The sequence below is a fragment of the Neocloeon triangulifer genome, unplaced genomic scaffold (assembly GCF_031216515.1).
Source record: "Neocloeon triangulifer isolate White Clay Creek 2 clone unplaced genomic scaffold, ASM3121651v1 ptg000014l, whole genome shotgun sequence".
In the NCBI taxonomy this organism is placed as follows: domain Eukaryota; kingdom Metazoa; phylum Arthropoda; class Insecta; order Ephemeroptera; family Baetidae; genus Neocloeon; species Neocloeon triangulifer.
Genome location: NW_026775556.1, coordinates 28,890,528 through 28,908,618, shown reverse-complemented (window position 1 = coordinate 28,908,618; position 18,091 = coordinate 28,890,528). Strand labels below are relative to the sequence as shown.

General features: G+C 34.9%; 1 protein-coding gene across 3 annotated transcripts in view; it reads right to left on the bottom strand.

Annotated features, from left to right (window-relative positions):
• The window catches only part of LOC132201954 (paired box protein Pax-6), a 58,281-nt gene that overhangs the window by 28,008 nt on the left and 12,182 nt on the right, over positions 1-18,091 (bottom strand). For 2 of the 3 annotated variants that reach the window (XM_059628524.1, XM_059628526.1), the window contains exons 2-3: positions 9,655-10,155; positions 4,106-4,279 (exon numbers count right to left, since the gene is read on the bottom strand). In XM_059628524.1, the coding sequence (XP_059484507.1) occupies positions 4,106-4,118 (13 nt within the window). In that variant the 5' untranslated portion in view covers positions 4,119-4,279; positions 9,655-10,155. The remainder of the gene's footprint in view (positions 1-4,105; positions 4,280-9,654; positions 10,156-18,091) is intronic. The other variant, XM_059628525.1, reaches the window with a different exon arrangement.

Genomic DNA, 18,091 nt, shown 5'->3' with positions numbered 1-18,091 from the left:
CATTTCTAATAAAATAATTTTATTCAATTTATATTTAATTTGTGAAATGTTGCCTTTATAGATCGAACATGTTTAACATACAAAATATAGCGTTAAAAAAATTAATAAAAAATTGAATAAAAATAAATTTTATTGAATGAATTTACCCAATGAAATATGAAATGGAAAAAATAAAATTAGCCAGCAGAATGAGTTTTTTTTTATCAAAGCGAATTTCATAAATGTTTGCAGTTTTGCCTGGTAACGTTTTATTTTCAAAATTCAGCTTGGAATTCGGAAACTGATTTTGAAAATAAGCTATTAATTACTACAAAAATGAGTAATATGAACAAGTTTTAACCCGTGAAATCTATGTTCAAAGTTTATTTTCAAAAATAATTGGACAATTTTAAAAATAAGATTCTCAAAATCTCAAAGCATTGGGTTTTTTGCTCAGTCTCAGAATTCCACATTAAATTAGAAGAGTTTGACGGTTCTTTTTATATCAACACAGTCCAAGCCCTTTCCCACCCTTTCAAAGAGCTAAATTTTCCAACCCCCAGATTCAGCGTGGTAAAATTTTAATGCATTATTTAAGTTTCGCAGCGAGAAAACCACGTTCGCAGCGCAAATCCTATTGTTTTTTGCTGCGTAACCAAATAAGGGGTTGGAAAAACAGCAGGGGGCGGGGGTTGTTGGTGGCCCAAGGGAATGCTCGGCATGCGGCCAGAGGTGCCGCAATCTCGACCGCCCCCGCCGCCGCAGAATATTATTGCGTGTACGGGGAGAGGCTACCTTTGCTTTTGGTAATTCGATTCAAAGGGTGCGATTTTTCGGCGGATCAAAAGGGGTGCAAAGTGACGTCACCCGGCGGCGGCAGTCGATAACGTGGCTGGCGCGTTCACTCGTTCGGCGCTCTCGGAGCAGAAAGCAGTGACTGGGACAGGTGTGTGGAGTCAACCAGTGTGAAACGCGATTTGGCCGCCTGGCAGATTCATCCTGCCAAACTCCCAGCCCTGCTCACACCTTCCACGCACTCTCGGGTCCTTTCCAGCCGGCTGTGTATTTTGAACTGTCGCACACGGCGTTTGCCCGCTGAATTTATTTTTCGCACACACTCGGCAATTCCAATTGGATGCGGATTTGTGGAAAACGAGTTTGACGCTGCTGAGAAAGTGATTCTTTACACATATAAGCCAGCTTTTGCTTAAAAAGTGGGACTTTAAAAGGAAAAAGACATAATAAGGTTTAAAGTTATAGTTTAATTTTAATTATTGAATCAGAAAATAATATTTTTGGACCCTATAGATGAAATATTGATAATAAATTATAAATTCCAATTAATTAAGTCCAATTTATTTCAACATTGAAAGGCAAATACAATTAATTAATTTTGAGCTGAAATTGCTTTACTTGACAAAACGATAAGAATTTAACAATAAAACGTCGTTTTAAAATAATTTTAATAAAATGTACGAAGAGAATCAGCCTTTCAAAATTTGAAATTTAAAGGGATTAGCTGCACCAATAATTTTCTGCACTTTAAAGGTAATAGTTTTAAAATTGCATTAAAATAAATAAAAACTATAAATTATAAACTTTACAAATCTGATACAAATAATTAGCAGTTTGAGCAGAGTATTTTATTTATTCTAAGGGCTGATATTTTTGAAATTATACAAAATAAACACGAAATAATTTAGCATTTAAAGACATGTTTGATGGAAAAAAACAAAACAAAAATTGAACAGAGGCTGTATAAATCTAATTTTCGATACATTTATTTGAAAAAAATATAATATTGCGTGAAATTTTTTATAAAACAAGAATGTTAATTTTTCCAAACAAGCTAATTAAATAACAAATGAGCGAATATTCCCACGTTTAGCGGCACAGACGGAGTCGGCGGCGTATTAATTCATCAAAGAAAAGTGAGGTGTGCACCGAATAATTAAATTTCTCACACGTGCATTAACATAGCAAACAAAACAGTGAACGCGACAGCAAGAAACTGCGAGCAAGTCACGCAAAAGTAATTGCAAAACCACACTCTTGCTCCGCGCGCGGTTCGTTCATTCGCTCGCACCAACCCACAGCATAATTATATATAAATTTTATTAAATGGCGACGTGGAACCGACTGACGAGGACGCGAGGCGCACAAATATAAAATAAGTAATCGCGCGCGGGCGCCCTCGCTTTGCACCGGTGGAGGAAAAAAGCGAAAAAGGTGTATGGCGTGAGCTCTGCGCGACTGAAAGGACGCGGAACATAATAAATTCAGCGCGGATTAGCTCACTTGATCAACATCAAAGGCCGCGGGTGTCAATGCTGCAGGAAATATATATAAATACGGGGAAAATATGGAAATTTATAGCAGTTTGCAACAGAGATTTCTATGCTGAGAAGATGGGAAAAAGTAAGAAATTATAAACAGCGCACGCGTTGAATTTTGGTTTATATGAAATAATAGAAATATGTTGATTCAATGGAAGAAACACATTTTAATAAAAACTTTTGGATGATACCAAATTTTATGCTATATAATCATAACAAATTCTTCCGCCGTACATTTATGTTATTGTCAAATTTATTTTCTTTTTTTTTAATTTGAATAGAATGCATATTACACAACATATAAAGAGGAAACGAAACCCAGTTTAAATAATATGTACTTATATATTTAAAGGATGTGAACATAGTGGCGATTGTGATGAAAATTTAATATTTAAAAATAATTAAGATGCGTATTTCTTGCAATGACAATATTCTTGTTATTTGTAATTAATTCTGTTTGCTAAATTATGTTAACTGCTTAAAAATAAAAAATTATATTTTATTAAATCAAAAACATTAATTAAAAACATTTAAAAAAAGAGGTTTTTAATTTATAAAATGTTTATTTATTTTATACTTATTATATTATAAGTTTTGTTTTTAATCGTCATTAAGTAATGAGCCGTGAAAGGGAAGTGAGTGAAGAATTTACCTGGCACGTGTTTCGGATATTGGCCTCTTACAGGCCTTAATTAATGCTCGCTCTGGGTGTAATCCAGCAGTGTTCGTGTGCAAGGCGGGTGGAATACCCACTCCGGCGTGTAAAATCGCGCGCGCACTTCTGCTCTTTCTTTCTAATGCCGCGCCCGCCGAGCTCAAACAACAAGCCGGGCGCTAATTAATTGTTCTTTTATTGCCCCGGCTCAATTCGCTCCTCGCCGCTTTTTTTTGCCTCGACGTGCAAACAGTTGGAGAGAGAAAGTGGCTGTTTGCTTTGCTCTCTCTCTCTCCTTGTTTTTCGGCGTTTGCATGTTTTCGGATCATTTGCAAACAAATTGCCACTCGGCGTTTTTCTTATACTCCTGTTTGTTTTTAATTAGATGCGGAGAAGAAAAAATATAATAATAAAAAATAAAAATAAAATAAAGTAGGAAATCCCTCAGCACGTGGTTGTAAATTTATAAAGAGGTCTCGGGGCGCGCGAAAAGAGAGAGGGATACAACATGTTCGATGAAGCAGACGCCATTTTCACCCTCGGTTTAGGGGTGCAGCAGACCAAAGTGAAGCAGCGGCGGCGGCGGCGTCAGCAGCAGGGAATATTGCCCCTAGCAGCAGCAGCCCCTGCGCCAATAACGGAATGGTTGCAGCTTGTGGTGGCTTCGGCTCGCTCGCACTACACGGCGAATAAAATAAATTGCAAAGCGCCTGCGTGCAAGCAAGCGTGAAATATTCGGAAAATCAAACCGGCCAAACCTCACAAATTTGTCTGTCAACTTTGATGTTCCACACAAAACGAAACAACAAAAGTTTTTTTGAATAATTCTTGTCAAAGTCCTTTGATTTTTGAAAATTCTCAGATTTTTTTTAATATCCCGAATTCAGAAACGATGAAAGATGTAATATGATCTTTTTTTGGTAGCTCTTGAAAGGCGCACAAAAGAATTAAAAGATCGACTTTTCTATTAACAACGTGATAGTGAAAAAACGCCTAATATGCTATACTTTTTTTAAGGAGGAATTAAAATGTTCCTGATGCTGCAAGGTGGATATTTTTTTTTGTAATTGGATACGAGACGCGGTTTGAGAGGAAAAGGTGCTGAGCGAGGATTGGAGTAATTTAGCCGACTCACCTTTGTGGGGCATCTTCCAGAAGGCCTCGGAGCAGCCGCCCTCCCGCCCGGCCGCCACCAGGCTTGGTCCTATCAACGTCTTGGCGGATGTTTGGCACAACTGGGGGATGAAACTGCCCTGCTCGGGTGGCAGGGTTCGGCTGGAGTAGTCTTGGTTGGGCCGGGGACCCACGCCTGCAATTGGAATAATTAAAACCAATTAATATTTAATAATTATATTGCACTTAATTGACTTAATTTTGTGCCATTTAAATAAAAACACATGCAATAGCGACCCATTTATAACAGTGTATAATTTACATTTTATTTCTGTTTGTGCTGATGTGTAATTTATATAAACAAAATTTAATTTAAAAAGAAAATGTTTAGTTTTATATAGCAGCTTTTTAATGCAAATGAAATTTAGAATGTTTTATGAAATAAATAAATCTGTAAATTAAATTTAATTTGATATAAATGTTTTTACACAAAAATAATTAATAATAGAATTAGAGATATGAATGTGTATTTCTATTAAAATTATTTTGCAAGCTACAGAAAGTGAAAAATTGTAGTTTGTGGCAAACAAGTGTGTGTTAGTTAAGCGCGACAAATTAACCGATTACTCAAGAGCGAGTGCAGCATGTTTGTTGCACAAAAAGTAATTGATCGCGGCTCACAATGCATGTAGGAGAAGACTTGAATAATTACAGCAGAGTGACTTTGGAGAATGCTGTGCTCGCAAATTGAGAGGGGTTGCACGTCAGCAACTCCAACTCAACAAACCACCCCGTACCGCGCGCGTCCCTTTTTATGTTGCAAACCGTAATGAATTATCAAGCGATATATAAATTTATGAAAAGTGAAAAGGCCGGACCACTCACTTCTTGCATCTGTTGTATCTCTGGAAGGGGTGCGCGCAATTTTTCGTGCGAGGAGATAGCACTTGATATCATGTCATTACCAACCCCTAATGTGTAATGCAGTTGGCCAAAACACTTGCTCTCTCGCGGGAGTACAAATAACTTTAATGTTCCGCAGAGAGCATCCCTCTTTTCTTTTTTTTCCATTGTGTGTGCGGATAAAAGCAACCCCTAAACCCTCTCTCCACCGATTGGTTCCGCACTTTGATTTGAAATTGCGTCCGTTCTGCATCTCGGGGCCGCACATCGAGCGTGCCCGCCACACTCATTTGAGCGCGAATAACCCTTTCGTTCTGCATTAACACTTTTGTTGCTGAAATGAGTTTCGTTCGAGACACGGTAAAATATATTGTGATTTAAAATTTGTTAAGCTCAGTTTATTTCTCAGATGCAAAATGCAGATAAAGTAAATTATTGTATCATTAAAATTTTCATGAAACTTCCCTTACATAAAAAGTTTTACAGTCAAATTCTATTGAGAATAATAAATAATACTTGAAATAAGAATAATTCACATAAATCTAGAAACCAGTAACTTTGCAGGAAGTTATTTTTACATTTTTTAATAATAATTTTTGGATATTTGAAATTGTTAATATTTCAACCCTATCAAAAATTCCATTATGACCCGTAAATGGAAACAAATTTTGATTATGTAATTTTTTTCCTTTCCAAATTTTTCTCAGCATTTAATAGGATGGGAAACTATAAGATGAATTGAAACAAATAGATTTATAAGAGATATCTGAAAAATCGACTCAACAAGTTGTGTTTTAAGTATTAAGTATTAATGGAAATGAAGCGATCGGGCTTTTCCTTGTTGCAGAAAATTGTTTTTATTCAAAAACAAACGGCTCTACCAGTTTCGGTCACGGTCTGCGACCCTATTTCATGAGCAAGAAAAATACAAAAAATCAGCAAAATTGAAAAAACCACATTTTAACATAAAATTAAAAATCTTAAAACAAACAAAAATGTGATTTTTTTTCAATTTTGCTGCTTTTTTGTATTTTTCTTGCTCATGAAATAGGGTCGCAGACCGTGAAACAATTTTCTGCAACGAGGAAAAGCCCGATCGCTTCATTTCCATGATCATCTCCTCGAGTGGCAACTTCTTCAAACAAATTAAATATTAATGTCGAATAAAATTATCTATGATTGAATTTTTTTGTTTGATTAAAAAAAATCGGATTTTCTTTCAATTTCGTTGAAATTGTATATTAAAAAAAGAAATATTTTTTTTTTTTTTAAATTTTGAATGCAAAAAAGTTTGATCTTATTTAGTAGCTTTTCCAAGGCAGTCATTAAAATATTTCATTTTTTTTAGATTCTTCAAACAAAAATTGTGGTTACATGCCATTTTGATCAACAAAACTAGATAGATTTAAATTAAATATTTTAAATAGATTTCCATTTTCAACAATTTCTTGTTTTCCTGCTTTTAGTAAATATTGATAAATATTGCACATTTTTCTTTAGCTCGCTGATTTCTACACACAATTTTGTAATACTGACACGCGCGCAGCAAATCAAATCCAATAAAACTTTGTGCACACAACTGCGCTTACAAAAGCGTCGACACACAGAAACCCCTCAAATCACCCTAAGCATATAGGAAAGTGCGCGGCGGTGAAAAATTACATACATTCTCCGCTGGAGTAGAAATACATACACTCACTTTTCCGCGAAAATTATTACACTGGAGAGAGAAAGGCATGCATGTGTTGGTGTGGAGAAGATTGGGCATAAATATGCAAGAGCGTAAGCCGGTTGTTGTTTGAGCAAGTAGAACATTAAGTGCATGCACATGAACTAAAAGCGCTTTTTCCGCCATAGATTTTAGCTGGCTTCCTTTTCTTGTAAATTTGAACTACCAGCGTGGCAAGCGTGTGAGCATTCGTGGTTCCGCCTCCACCCTTATTGCACGTCAGTGCTCTATGCAACACACTTAAACCTGCATTTAACTAATGCATACAGTTGTTGCGAGAGGGTTCGCCGTGCAAGTGCCGCGCGCTAAGCAAATAATATAATTATCAGATTGACTTCATTCGCTGTGCGACTTACACGTGCTGAACCAACAAACAAAACAATATTGAATGTTATAAATATTCGTTCTGGAAAAGTGCAATTTATAATTTATTATAAGGAATTGAAAGAGATTAAAATTAAAAAAAAAGTAAAATTCATTTTTGTTTAGTGAAATAATTTTCATCATTTTACATAAATTAGGCGGAAAACTTGGAATGTGTAGAAAAATACCAAAACTTTATTAACGAATATAAATAATTTTAGATAATTTTTTTATTCTTTCTAAATTGCAGATTTAGATTGCAGATCATTCTCTGGGCAAATGTAATAAATAATTTATTTTTTAACAATATTAACACACGTTTGAATCACCAAAGTATCAATAATTTCTGTTTCTAGATCATTTTTAGCCGGATTATCTTAATAAGATTGAATAATCAAAGTTTTTTTTCATAATTTTTATTTTATCTAACGATAAAATGTGATAATAAGAAGCCGGAAAATTTGTACAAAAAATCAGAATATAAAGATTTTATTAATTAATTAAATAAAATGTAATTTATTTTTAATACAATTCTAGAGGTGACCGATCTCTTTATGATGTCGCAGGCGTTTTAGCAGACCTCTGCTAGTTGTGATACCCTTTCTGCTCATTTTTTCCAATTTAATTTATTTCATGTACGACTTGAGTAGAATATTAAACAACAACAAATCACGATTTGTTCCGACTGTAAATAAAATATGTGTGTTTTTTTTTTTTTTTTAATAATTGCAGTTTGAAATATTCATTTATGATATGATATCTTCCTTATTTATTTTTTAACAATTTTTTTAGGGAAAAGCGTCACTCTTTCTTAAATAATTGTCAAGTCTTGGAAAAGCACAAGAATAATCCCTGCTCTTTTCTGCATCAGTGCGCCCTATTAATACGTTTTCAGACTTTTGAGAGGCATGAATGGCCCATTGGACGTTCTTATGATATTTCCTCTCTGGTTTGTAAGCTATGACCACAGGCTTTTGAGCACTCAGGTGGTTTTTCTGCGCCCGCGGGATTTATATTTTTTATTTCACTTGTGTGCGTATTTTTTCTCCTGAATGAATGCAACGCCGCTTTTGACAAAAGTTAAAAGGAGAAATCTTTGTGCCGAGAGTGTGACAAAAAGATTCAATGAAATTTAGCTTTTTTCAAGAGAGCGCGACCCCGCGTTTTTGTCCTGCAAGGAAGAGAAAAAATTGCAGTCCGGCGGCGATGTTTTCATGCTCTCTCGCCGCATTTCTCATGGTTTGTCCCGAGTCAAACACACCTTTTGTGAATCTGTTACAAGAGCACATGTGTTTAATTCATTCAGAAAAGTGCAACACAAATGGCATATTACACGGTGCTGATGTCGCTCGCTTTTGCCGTCAGTGAATTATTATCACTCCACACAATGCGTCTGCACTCTTCAAAAAACGCCGCTAATTGTCACCAAGGTGGGAAGAGATAACACCACGTCTGAGTGCAAAAATGCACTAGACTGACTGATGAGACTTTTCATATTCATTAAAAATGGAAATTTGCTTAAAATAAAAAAAAAATATTATTTTGCTTTATTATATAAAATTAAACGAAATTAATTATTATATAACATTTTAGTTTTATATCATTTTTTGTTTATTCTTTCAATTTTAAATTTTCAGGGTGTTATAAATAGTAAACTAATTCAATTAAATTTTTGGCGGAGAATTGAAATTTCTAGCATTAAGTGGAAATTTTGGTTGTTACATTTGCTCAGTTTTCATAAATTCTGTTTTCTTTTTTATTGATTGGCGAGAATTTCTATTCACGAACCAAACCTATCATCAAAATCTCTTTTTTCAACATAGGTGATTTGATACGAAATGAACCGCGTGCTCCGTCTTTTGCTCTTTTGCGCGTCTCTGGGTGTGTAATTGCAAATAGATACGATTTGAGGCGCGCGCTTGAAACGCGATCCGCCACAGCGGCATGCGTGAATTGTGTGTACTTTGAAAGCGGTGGTTTAAGATTACTGCGTCACTTCATTTTCAATTCCGACCCTCGATTCTAAAGGTATTTCGAATCTAATTAAGCCGATCGGCATTCGTTTAGAGACAATTAAATTGTCACGGGGCTCACACAAAAATAAAACTGAAGAACAAAATTGACATTTTTTTAAGAGATAGACGAATATATTTAGTAATTTTTGTAATAAGTGTAATTTATTGAATAATACTTTCATGTTAGAAGAGAAAAAGGGATTCGAATGACAATAAATTTTAATTTAAAGATCAGTTTGTGAACAAAACTGAAATGTTTTAATTAAAATATCTTTCATTTGAGCAAAGGAGTCACCAAATGTACAATTTAATGCCCAATATAATTCGCAGTGACTCCAAGTGCTGAACTTTCTATCTCCGAATTTAAGGATTTCAGATTTTAACCTAATTAAGATTTTATTTTCATCTTCGGTCTAACAAAAACAGGGAAATTTCTTCAACTTAAAGAATCATTCAGCACATCACGACCGGTGATGAATACTTCTAAAGAAACGAGTTGATATTTTTTGTTAAAAAATTTTAATTTTTTTATCTTCAGAAAAATTAAAAATCTGAACTGACCTTAGCAGTGAGCCAGCATGAGGTGCAAAAGGTGATCACGAGACTGAAGGTGCGTCGTTTGCCGGTCGCTGGGTCGCCGGAGAAACGGTGGAAAAGTCAGTCGTCCGAAAGAACAGTTGGAGAGATTCGGGGGCAGAGGTCGTCGGGTTCGGACGTGCAGCGGAAAATCGGACGGTGGCCAACGAGGCTTGGTGCTGCGATTTGTGCTCGTTGCGGAGACAAGTCAAGCGGGCTCACCAGCTACACACTTGGATGACCGTTCCATTCACCCGTAAGTTTTACACTAGCTGTGTGTGCCTGCCTGATGATGTGCCACGGCATAACGCGCTCACTTCTCCTTCCTTCTTCGGGGGTGGATGGCTGCTGCCGCCGCCAAAGCCGTGGCCGCTGAAAGAGGGGCCCCTCTGCACGCCGCCAGACACTGCCGGAGAGGGGTAGTCGGCCACCACCGATGGGCGGAACTGGAATCGCACCCCGACGTGCAAAACGCACCCTCGGCAGCTACACGTGAGTTAATAAAAAAATATATTTAATTTATAAAACATTTACCATAGAAATAATATTCTCTTATTTTTATTATTATTTTAAATCTTTATTCTTTTATTAAATTATCTTTAATTTTGCAATAAAATATAATATTTTATTTTATTAGTTATAGAAGGTTGGCAAATGTTATAGAATGGAATGTTAAGCTGCTAATTTTTTAATTTAAATCAAAATGCTAGTTTGGTAATTTAAAATTTTATAGTAAGTAGCAATAATTATGTATAATATAAAAATTTATTCTATCCTCTTCAGTTTCATTATCATTTTTTTTTCTGATGATCCCTGCGAACAGCAAGCTACTTTAATTGAGATTATTAATAATAAATATAGAATAGAATTATATCATTGTTACCTCTAAATTTTGAATTAGTACGATTCTTCCATGTTCTCTATATTATATTGGCATTGCAAAATGTTCATTAAAATTGTATTAAACTTAATGAGTTAAAAAAGGGGTTAATAATAACAACTGTAATATACATTTAAAGATTATGAAATGTAGCCTCTTGATAAACACTAATATACTTGATGCGCTGCAAATTTTACATTCTCAATCTAATATTTTGAGAATTATTTGATATCACAAATTTTTCAGTTTAAATTTTATTCTAAATTTTATTTCTTTCATCCAGCTTGGATTGTTTTACTTAAGAGAGCAGCATGCATGCGTCACATGTGCCGTTTCCGAGGTTGCACCCACCCTCTGCTTCCAGTGGTGGGGTCGTGCGCCCTCGCACCCTTGCTTGGTTAGGGGTGCGTCGCGCCGCTTCTGCTTCTCCCCGGCAGGGATGATGTGCGCTGGTGACAGTGCGGAGCGCGGCGAGGGCGGGGTCTGGTAATTACTTTCGCCTGAATGGTCCCTCTGCACTCGGCTGCTTCAAAGTTATTGGTTCTCGCGGGAAGCCATTGTTCGACGTGCCGCCACCGCCGCCAGATACTCCGACGGCGCTCGGTCTCGCCTCGTCGGCCGACCCGGGCCCGACGCGCCGACGACCTGCCCGGCCGCCGATCGCACAAAAGTGAGTACTGAGACGGGCCCTTTTTCGGGGCCACCACGACCCCTGATCGCCCTGCAAACTACTCGCGCTTGCATGCCCAGCGCGTTGCATAACCGGAATTATAACTTTGATTATTTTTCTCCGCAAGTAATTTGTGTTCATTTCAACTTCAAAAATTGAAAACGAAATTATTGAAAATTTAGCTGTGCAGGGATGTGTTGTGATGAAAAAAAAACGGCAACGCAAATACTTTAAGTAATTTAGGTAAAACCGTCAAATTTATAAGATAATATCTTTTGCCGCAGCAATTTCGCTCTAATTAATCTTTTAAAGCTATTAAAAATGATATAAAATTTTCGAAAACATATATTTAATTCAAGATTAACAAATATTGTTTTTTTCGAATTTGTTGTGAAATTAAAAAACCAAAATGATATCGTTAATAAAAATTTATCAACATGAAAGCTATATAAGAAATTAAAGAAATGCTCTGATTTTGCTATTAAATCTCTTCCTTTCAAACGTATTGCACAGTTAAATTAGTTAATATTTATTATAAAAGAGTACGAGTAAATAATTCTTGTCTCATAATAGGGCTTTTATAACATACATTTTATAGCAGTATAAGGAGGGAGTCTAAAAAATTCATGTTTAAAGTTCAAGCATTTTAGATTAAATATAATCAAATTTGGATCAATTGAATGGAACTAAATGTTTTCATATCTCAATATTCTATGAAGTAATTAAAGAAATTTATACAAAAAAAAATCAATACTTCAAATCCTTTTCCTCTTTATTTCAAAGAAGAATTAGTTTTATGCAAGAAGTCTTGAGAATAATTTTCATCTCTAAACAATTATACGAAATTATTTTACTTTACAATTTATTATTTCTAAATTTTCAATCGTGCATGGGTTTTCATTTTTTTACTATACCCACAAAAACTTGAAGAGTTTGTTTCATAAAATATCCCTTTTTGCTTTCAGGCGAAAGCCGAAAAAAGAGATTTGGGTCTCTTTTCGAGCAAAAATTCCATCAAGAAAGCAGCGGCGAGGTTCAAAAGTTTGATCCCCGGCTATCTGCGGTTGACATCAGCCGACCAACAGTGATCCATCATCTCACTCGACGACCCCTGAAGTGCACGCGGCCGCATCTCATGTGTCGCAAGCAACGCAGCGGACGCCAGGGTCTCCGCACAGAAATGAGTAAAAATCTGTGATAAAAAAAAACGGACTATATATTTGAGCAGGGGTTGAGGAGGGTTGCGAGAGAGGTTTCTGAACACAAGTCTCATAACTGAGTCGAGATAATTTGTGATAATTAATTTCCTAAAAAATGGAAAAATAAAATATATAAAAATAGCAAAAGTACAATCAATACGAATTTATTTTAATTCAAGCACACAATTTTCTCCATTTAATAAAATTATTTATTTTCTAAGAAATGATTTAATTATAAGGTTGATTACTGGGATTGCAAGAGGGATCCAATACGAATTTTATTCTATCAGGTTTTATCGAATTTTAAAATGATGATTAAAAAGATCAATTCTCTGTAACAAAAAATAATTGAAATTTTGTGCAAAACAGCAAAACTCGCAATTATTAAATTAAATTTTTGTTAAATTGTAAAAAGATATAATTCATAAAGCAAGGATTCAACTAACTCGCGGAGCAAATGATGTGAGAGAGTGACTGCTTCTTAATAGGAAAATTTCGGTAGCCGCGCACCGTCAAAACGTGACAGGCCGAACAGTTGGTGGTAAAATAAATTCGTAGGTGGTTGTGCGCGCGCCCTTTTATCCGAATGAAATTATTATCGCCGCTTGATCTGAGCTTATAAATAAGAGATGCATATCTTCATTTTTAATTCAAAAAAAGAGCCACAGCCGTCCTGCTCTTATGTGTGTGTGATGGATTTTAACGAATTTAAAGGTGCCGCATTCGGCTAAGGGAGAGAGCATGTGCTCTCTTGTGAATTGGAAAAATGAAAACTTTTCTGTGTGAATAAAATTGGATGAACGCGAGCGAGCGGGAGAGTGAAACGATCCTCTTGCGCCGGCTGCTGTGTGCTTGCCAAGTTTTCTGTTGACGTTTTTAGATTGGTTTCACTTCTTTGTTGAAGCAGATTCCTGATCGTTTGATATATTCAGAAAAGTTATATTATATAATATCCAGAGTTGCGAGTTGTCCCTACTTTTTACTTTCTTTATTGAACTTTGTTTTCTCTATTAATTTCTTTGTATAAATTTTTAATAATTTTACAATAATTATTTTAATGAAAAATTAAATAAATTAATCAAAATTAAATAAATCTGCTTTTTTATGACAAATTTCAGGCTTATAATGATTTACATAATTTTTGTAAATGATTCGATTTGCCTTGAAGAAAATACGCTTATCAGGATAGAAAATTAGATTTGTAACATTTAATATTTTAATTTTATGGTTAATCCAAATTAAATTATTTCTTTTCTGATTCAGATTTCAGATAACCACAGATTAATCTCAATTTTCCAAGTTTTTTTTTTACTTTTTAAACACAAAAACTACAAAAATGTAGATTACAGTGAATATGCGTAACTCATGTATATAGGAAAGGTTAAGAAATAAATTATGAAAAATTTTAACTCTATGATGCTGTCATTTCTTTGCAAAAAAAATTCTATAAACGATTTTTTGTTTGACTTTGACGAGTACAAATATTTTGACTCTCTCCAATAATACTAACAAAAAATTCCAAGCCATAAAGACACCGCCCCATAACTCTACTTCTCTGGCCCATACAGAAAAGACGTGCACAGAGAGGGCTGTACACAGAGATAGATACATTTATTTATCTGGGCAGAAAAACGCGAGGGTGGTTTTGATCAGCTTTACTCCCCCTTTCATCAATGCGAAGGCATCAGCGGAGAGTACATAAAAGGTTTCACAATATTTTCCAAATACAACTCTCAGTCAGCCCCGACAGCAGCACGAAAGCTTAAATGCTAATCCGCGCGCTTCCATAGCATTAGGGCTTACAACGCCATCCAGCCAGAATTCTGACACACAGCACAGCCAGCTCGTCTCCATCTCTCAAAGTTTCAGCGCGTCGCCATGGCAACTGCACCCCAGCTTGCGTCTTCAATCAATTGTTCCTTCCAATGGACCCAAAACAAAGTCTGCGCGCTTCCCAAACTCTCAGTCAATCGCAACTCCGAGAAACAAAGGCGCTGTTTCTTAAAGAGACGCCAGAGGCTTCTGGCGAAAACGCGGCAAACTTTGGTGATTCCAAGAAGAGAGGACAATTCATAATTATTAATTGGAATAAAATGCGAACTTTATTAATTTCGTGTTCAAGTTTTATATAAATTATGGGAAATTAACTGTAAGCGGAAATTTGGAGAATTGTTTATTAGTTTTATTTTCAGTATAGGAGAGGAAAATTGGCATAAAACTGTTCATATAGTGCTAAATTATAATAAATTAATAGGAAATAAAAAATGTTGTTAATTTGTTAGTGTGAGTGTGTTTTTTTTTTTGTAAATTTTTAGTGTAGAGTTGTGTCGTGTTTGCGTTGCCGCTTGTCTTAATTTTTTAGTTTTAAGTGGAAATATTAATTATTTTAAAACAGAAATTTTAATCTGTTTTAAAAATAATTATAAAATTTCCAATTAAGAGTTGAAATTTGGACATTTTAATTCGTTTTCCGAGCATTGGTTTTCTCGCATAGTTTCTGAATCCACGTTAAAATTCTTTTGAAGAAATCGAAAAGTATTTTTTTTTAGCAACTTCAACTTTAATAGCATTTTTAGATGTACAAATTTGTGCAGATTTTAAATAGCACGGCGTTCACCATTCGATTGAACTGATTTGGTATCAAACATCTCGCAAATGGTCAGCTTCCGCAGCGCCCAAGGAAAAACAAGGGCCCACTTTGTTGAATTTTACTCGAGCAAACAACCAGCGCCCTACATATTTTGAAGCGTTCGGCGGCGCTTCTGCTGAAATCGGAGATTTTTATATGAAATGCTGCCGGTCTGCGATCTCACGGGAAGCGAAACGAGTGCATACTGTTGAGACCGAATTGCAGTTTATCGCGAGATGCGATCGCGCCGGCGCCTCCGTCAGAATCGGGGAATTCAGCGAAACCGCTGCCGCCGCCGAATAGGTGCAATAAAATTTACTGCGGAGATGACCATCGCGAAACAGAAACGTCGGCGCAGACCCTCTTGAATGTGTGCTTTAATTTGTGTAAGACAAGAAGCTCCTTCTGGCGCTTCGGCCGAGTTGCTTGGCCGGAAAATGAGCACACGGTTCTCGCTCAAACAAAAGTCCGTCGGCCGGAAAATCATGTTACTCACGAGCAATTATTCCCTCTTAAGTTAAGAGCAAGTTAGGTGTGGCGTGTGAGAAACAAGCTTTGTTGGCCTCAATTTGAGCTTTTTGTTTAATTTTTCAAAATTTTTTCATATCAATAGTACATTAAAAATTGATTGGTTTAGTTCCAATTTTTTTATTCACATTCAATTATTTCTAAATAATTGTTTTTCAAAAATTGAATGTAAACAATGCATTTGTAACAATATGGACAAATAAACAACAATAATAAATTAGAGTAAAATCGAAGAGAAAATTTGTAAATGAAGATTTGTGTACTTTCATATCAAATCAATTTTATGAATTTTCAAATTACAAGAAAAATGAGGATTATGTAAAAATTAACAACATACACATAATGTCATATGCTTATCTAAAAACTCTTATTGACGATGCCATCTTTGCATAAAGCGAGTTAGCATAAGTTTGTAAAAAAAAAAAAAAATACACTTTAACCAATTTTTTTTTATTGTGAAGTAAAAATATTAAGCATGCGTAAATTTGATTTTTTTTCATTATTGTTGTTTATTTGTCCACATTGTTAAATAATTTTAAATTTGTTTGAAGAAGTTAACACTCGAGGAGATGATCATGGAAATGAAGCGATCGAGCTTTTCTCAAAGAGGAAAAGCCTGATCGATCATTTCAATAATTTTAAAATAAAAAAATAAATTAATGTTAAATAAGTATAAAAATTTGTAATTAAAAATTTTTATATTATCTATTTATAGAAAATATTATTATTATTAAAATCTGCGGTTTTGTATAAAAAAGATTTTTTAAATCGTTTCTAATATTATTGATTTTTGAATTCTGTATCATCAGCATAAGAGCTAATGTAAAATATGAAAAGAGTGGCTCTTCTACGCTCATATATAACTCCGCGCGAGCTCTTCTCAAGTTTCAATTAAAAGGTTTTCCATATCAAAAATTAAAATCAAATCTCTCATATTTTATATAATACACAAGCGCGGCGCCGAGTAAAGGGATTGGGAGAAAAAACACATACTTGAAGGAGAGATGTCAACTGTACACGTCTCTCTCTCTCTCTTCTCTGCGCGCGTATATCGCAGACCTGTATCTTTTTATAATAAGAAGCCGACGACACTCTTTTATATCAGGAGGAGAATTTTGAGATGTGATGGTGTTACCTTTCTGTATGTATTTTATCGGCGGACGAGAGCGGCTACATATTTATTAATTTATGTATGCACGAGAAAAAGAGGGATTTCTTATATACTTGTGGCAGCAGCGGCTTATTAATGTTCTTAAGCCGACAGACACTCTTGTGTGGAGACGAAATTGAATTAGAGCACATCATAAATAAATTCACCGCAAAAACTGTTTGACCATTTTTATTGTACGTCAAATAAAATGTCAAAAATTTCTGGCAATATCAAATAAATTTTGAAACGGATTATGGCTGTCTTTAAAATAAGATTAAATTATTTGTTAATGAAATTCTTTTTCTACAACACATTTAAAAAAAAATCAAATTTCAAAAGAATCTTCCCAATATTTTTGGGTTAAAAATAAATAATCGTCTCGGAGTTTCAACTGAAATGTTAATTTTAAAAAAGCATCGGGGATTGATATGGTCAGGAATCAGATTTGAAAGTCTTTATATTCTTCCTTTTCAGACTTGAAAAGAAGCCGCCGCCTACAACTTTTCAATTTTTTTTTCTTGCAAGTGTATTTCAGCGGCGAATTAAATTCGATCCCGCCGGTGGAGCCAGACTGATGCCGCCGATGGCTCCAGTCTCCGAAATAAAAAGCTGCAGTTTGTTTGTGAGCCACAAAGGTGAACACAGCGCAGTGAATCAGGTCGAGCTCGGATTATGAAAGCGGCAACAAAGAAAAAGGTCCGTTGTGAACGAAAAATAGATATCAAAAAATAAGGAGAGAGACGAGATGAGAGCAGCTAGGAGGAGATGATGATGTTTTGGTGTCGCCGCAAAGTGAAAGGATCAGTTTCACTCAATGGAGCTAATGTATTTTTGGTGAGGAGAGCTCCAGCTCGCTAATAATAATGCCTCTCTGTGTTTCGGGGATTACGTATTGGATTGAGGAATGAAAATTCCAATCGAAATCCTCGCTGTGATAACACGTAACGCAAACGCACCGCTGTACCGACCAGGGGATCAACTTTGTATACTTTTCTTTCATATTTGCCGCTATATGATTTACCTTTGAAATAAAAACTATTTTGCGAGGACATGTGTTATATTTTGTAACGTTCAAAGAAATGAAACTTCAATTAAAATGAAAATTCAATTAGCGTTAGATTTTGTTAGAAGCGCTACAATTTTTATAATTTAGGAGTAAATTTGGTCAAGAAGTAGGTTTTGAACCATAATTTGCTGCTCATTAATTTTATATTTACAAAAATTTTTATTTAATAGTTAATTTTTTTCAATTTTTTTATTGATTTCATTCAATTTTTTTACTTTATTTATTTATTGATGTATTGTTTATTAGTTTTATTATTTTTATATTTTTTTTTTAAATTTATTTATTTATAATTAAGTTTTC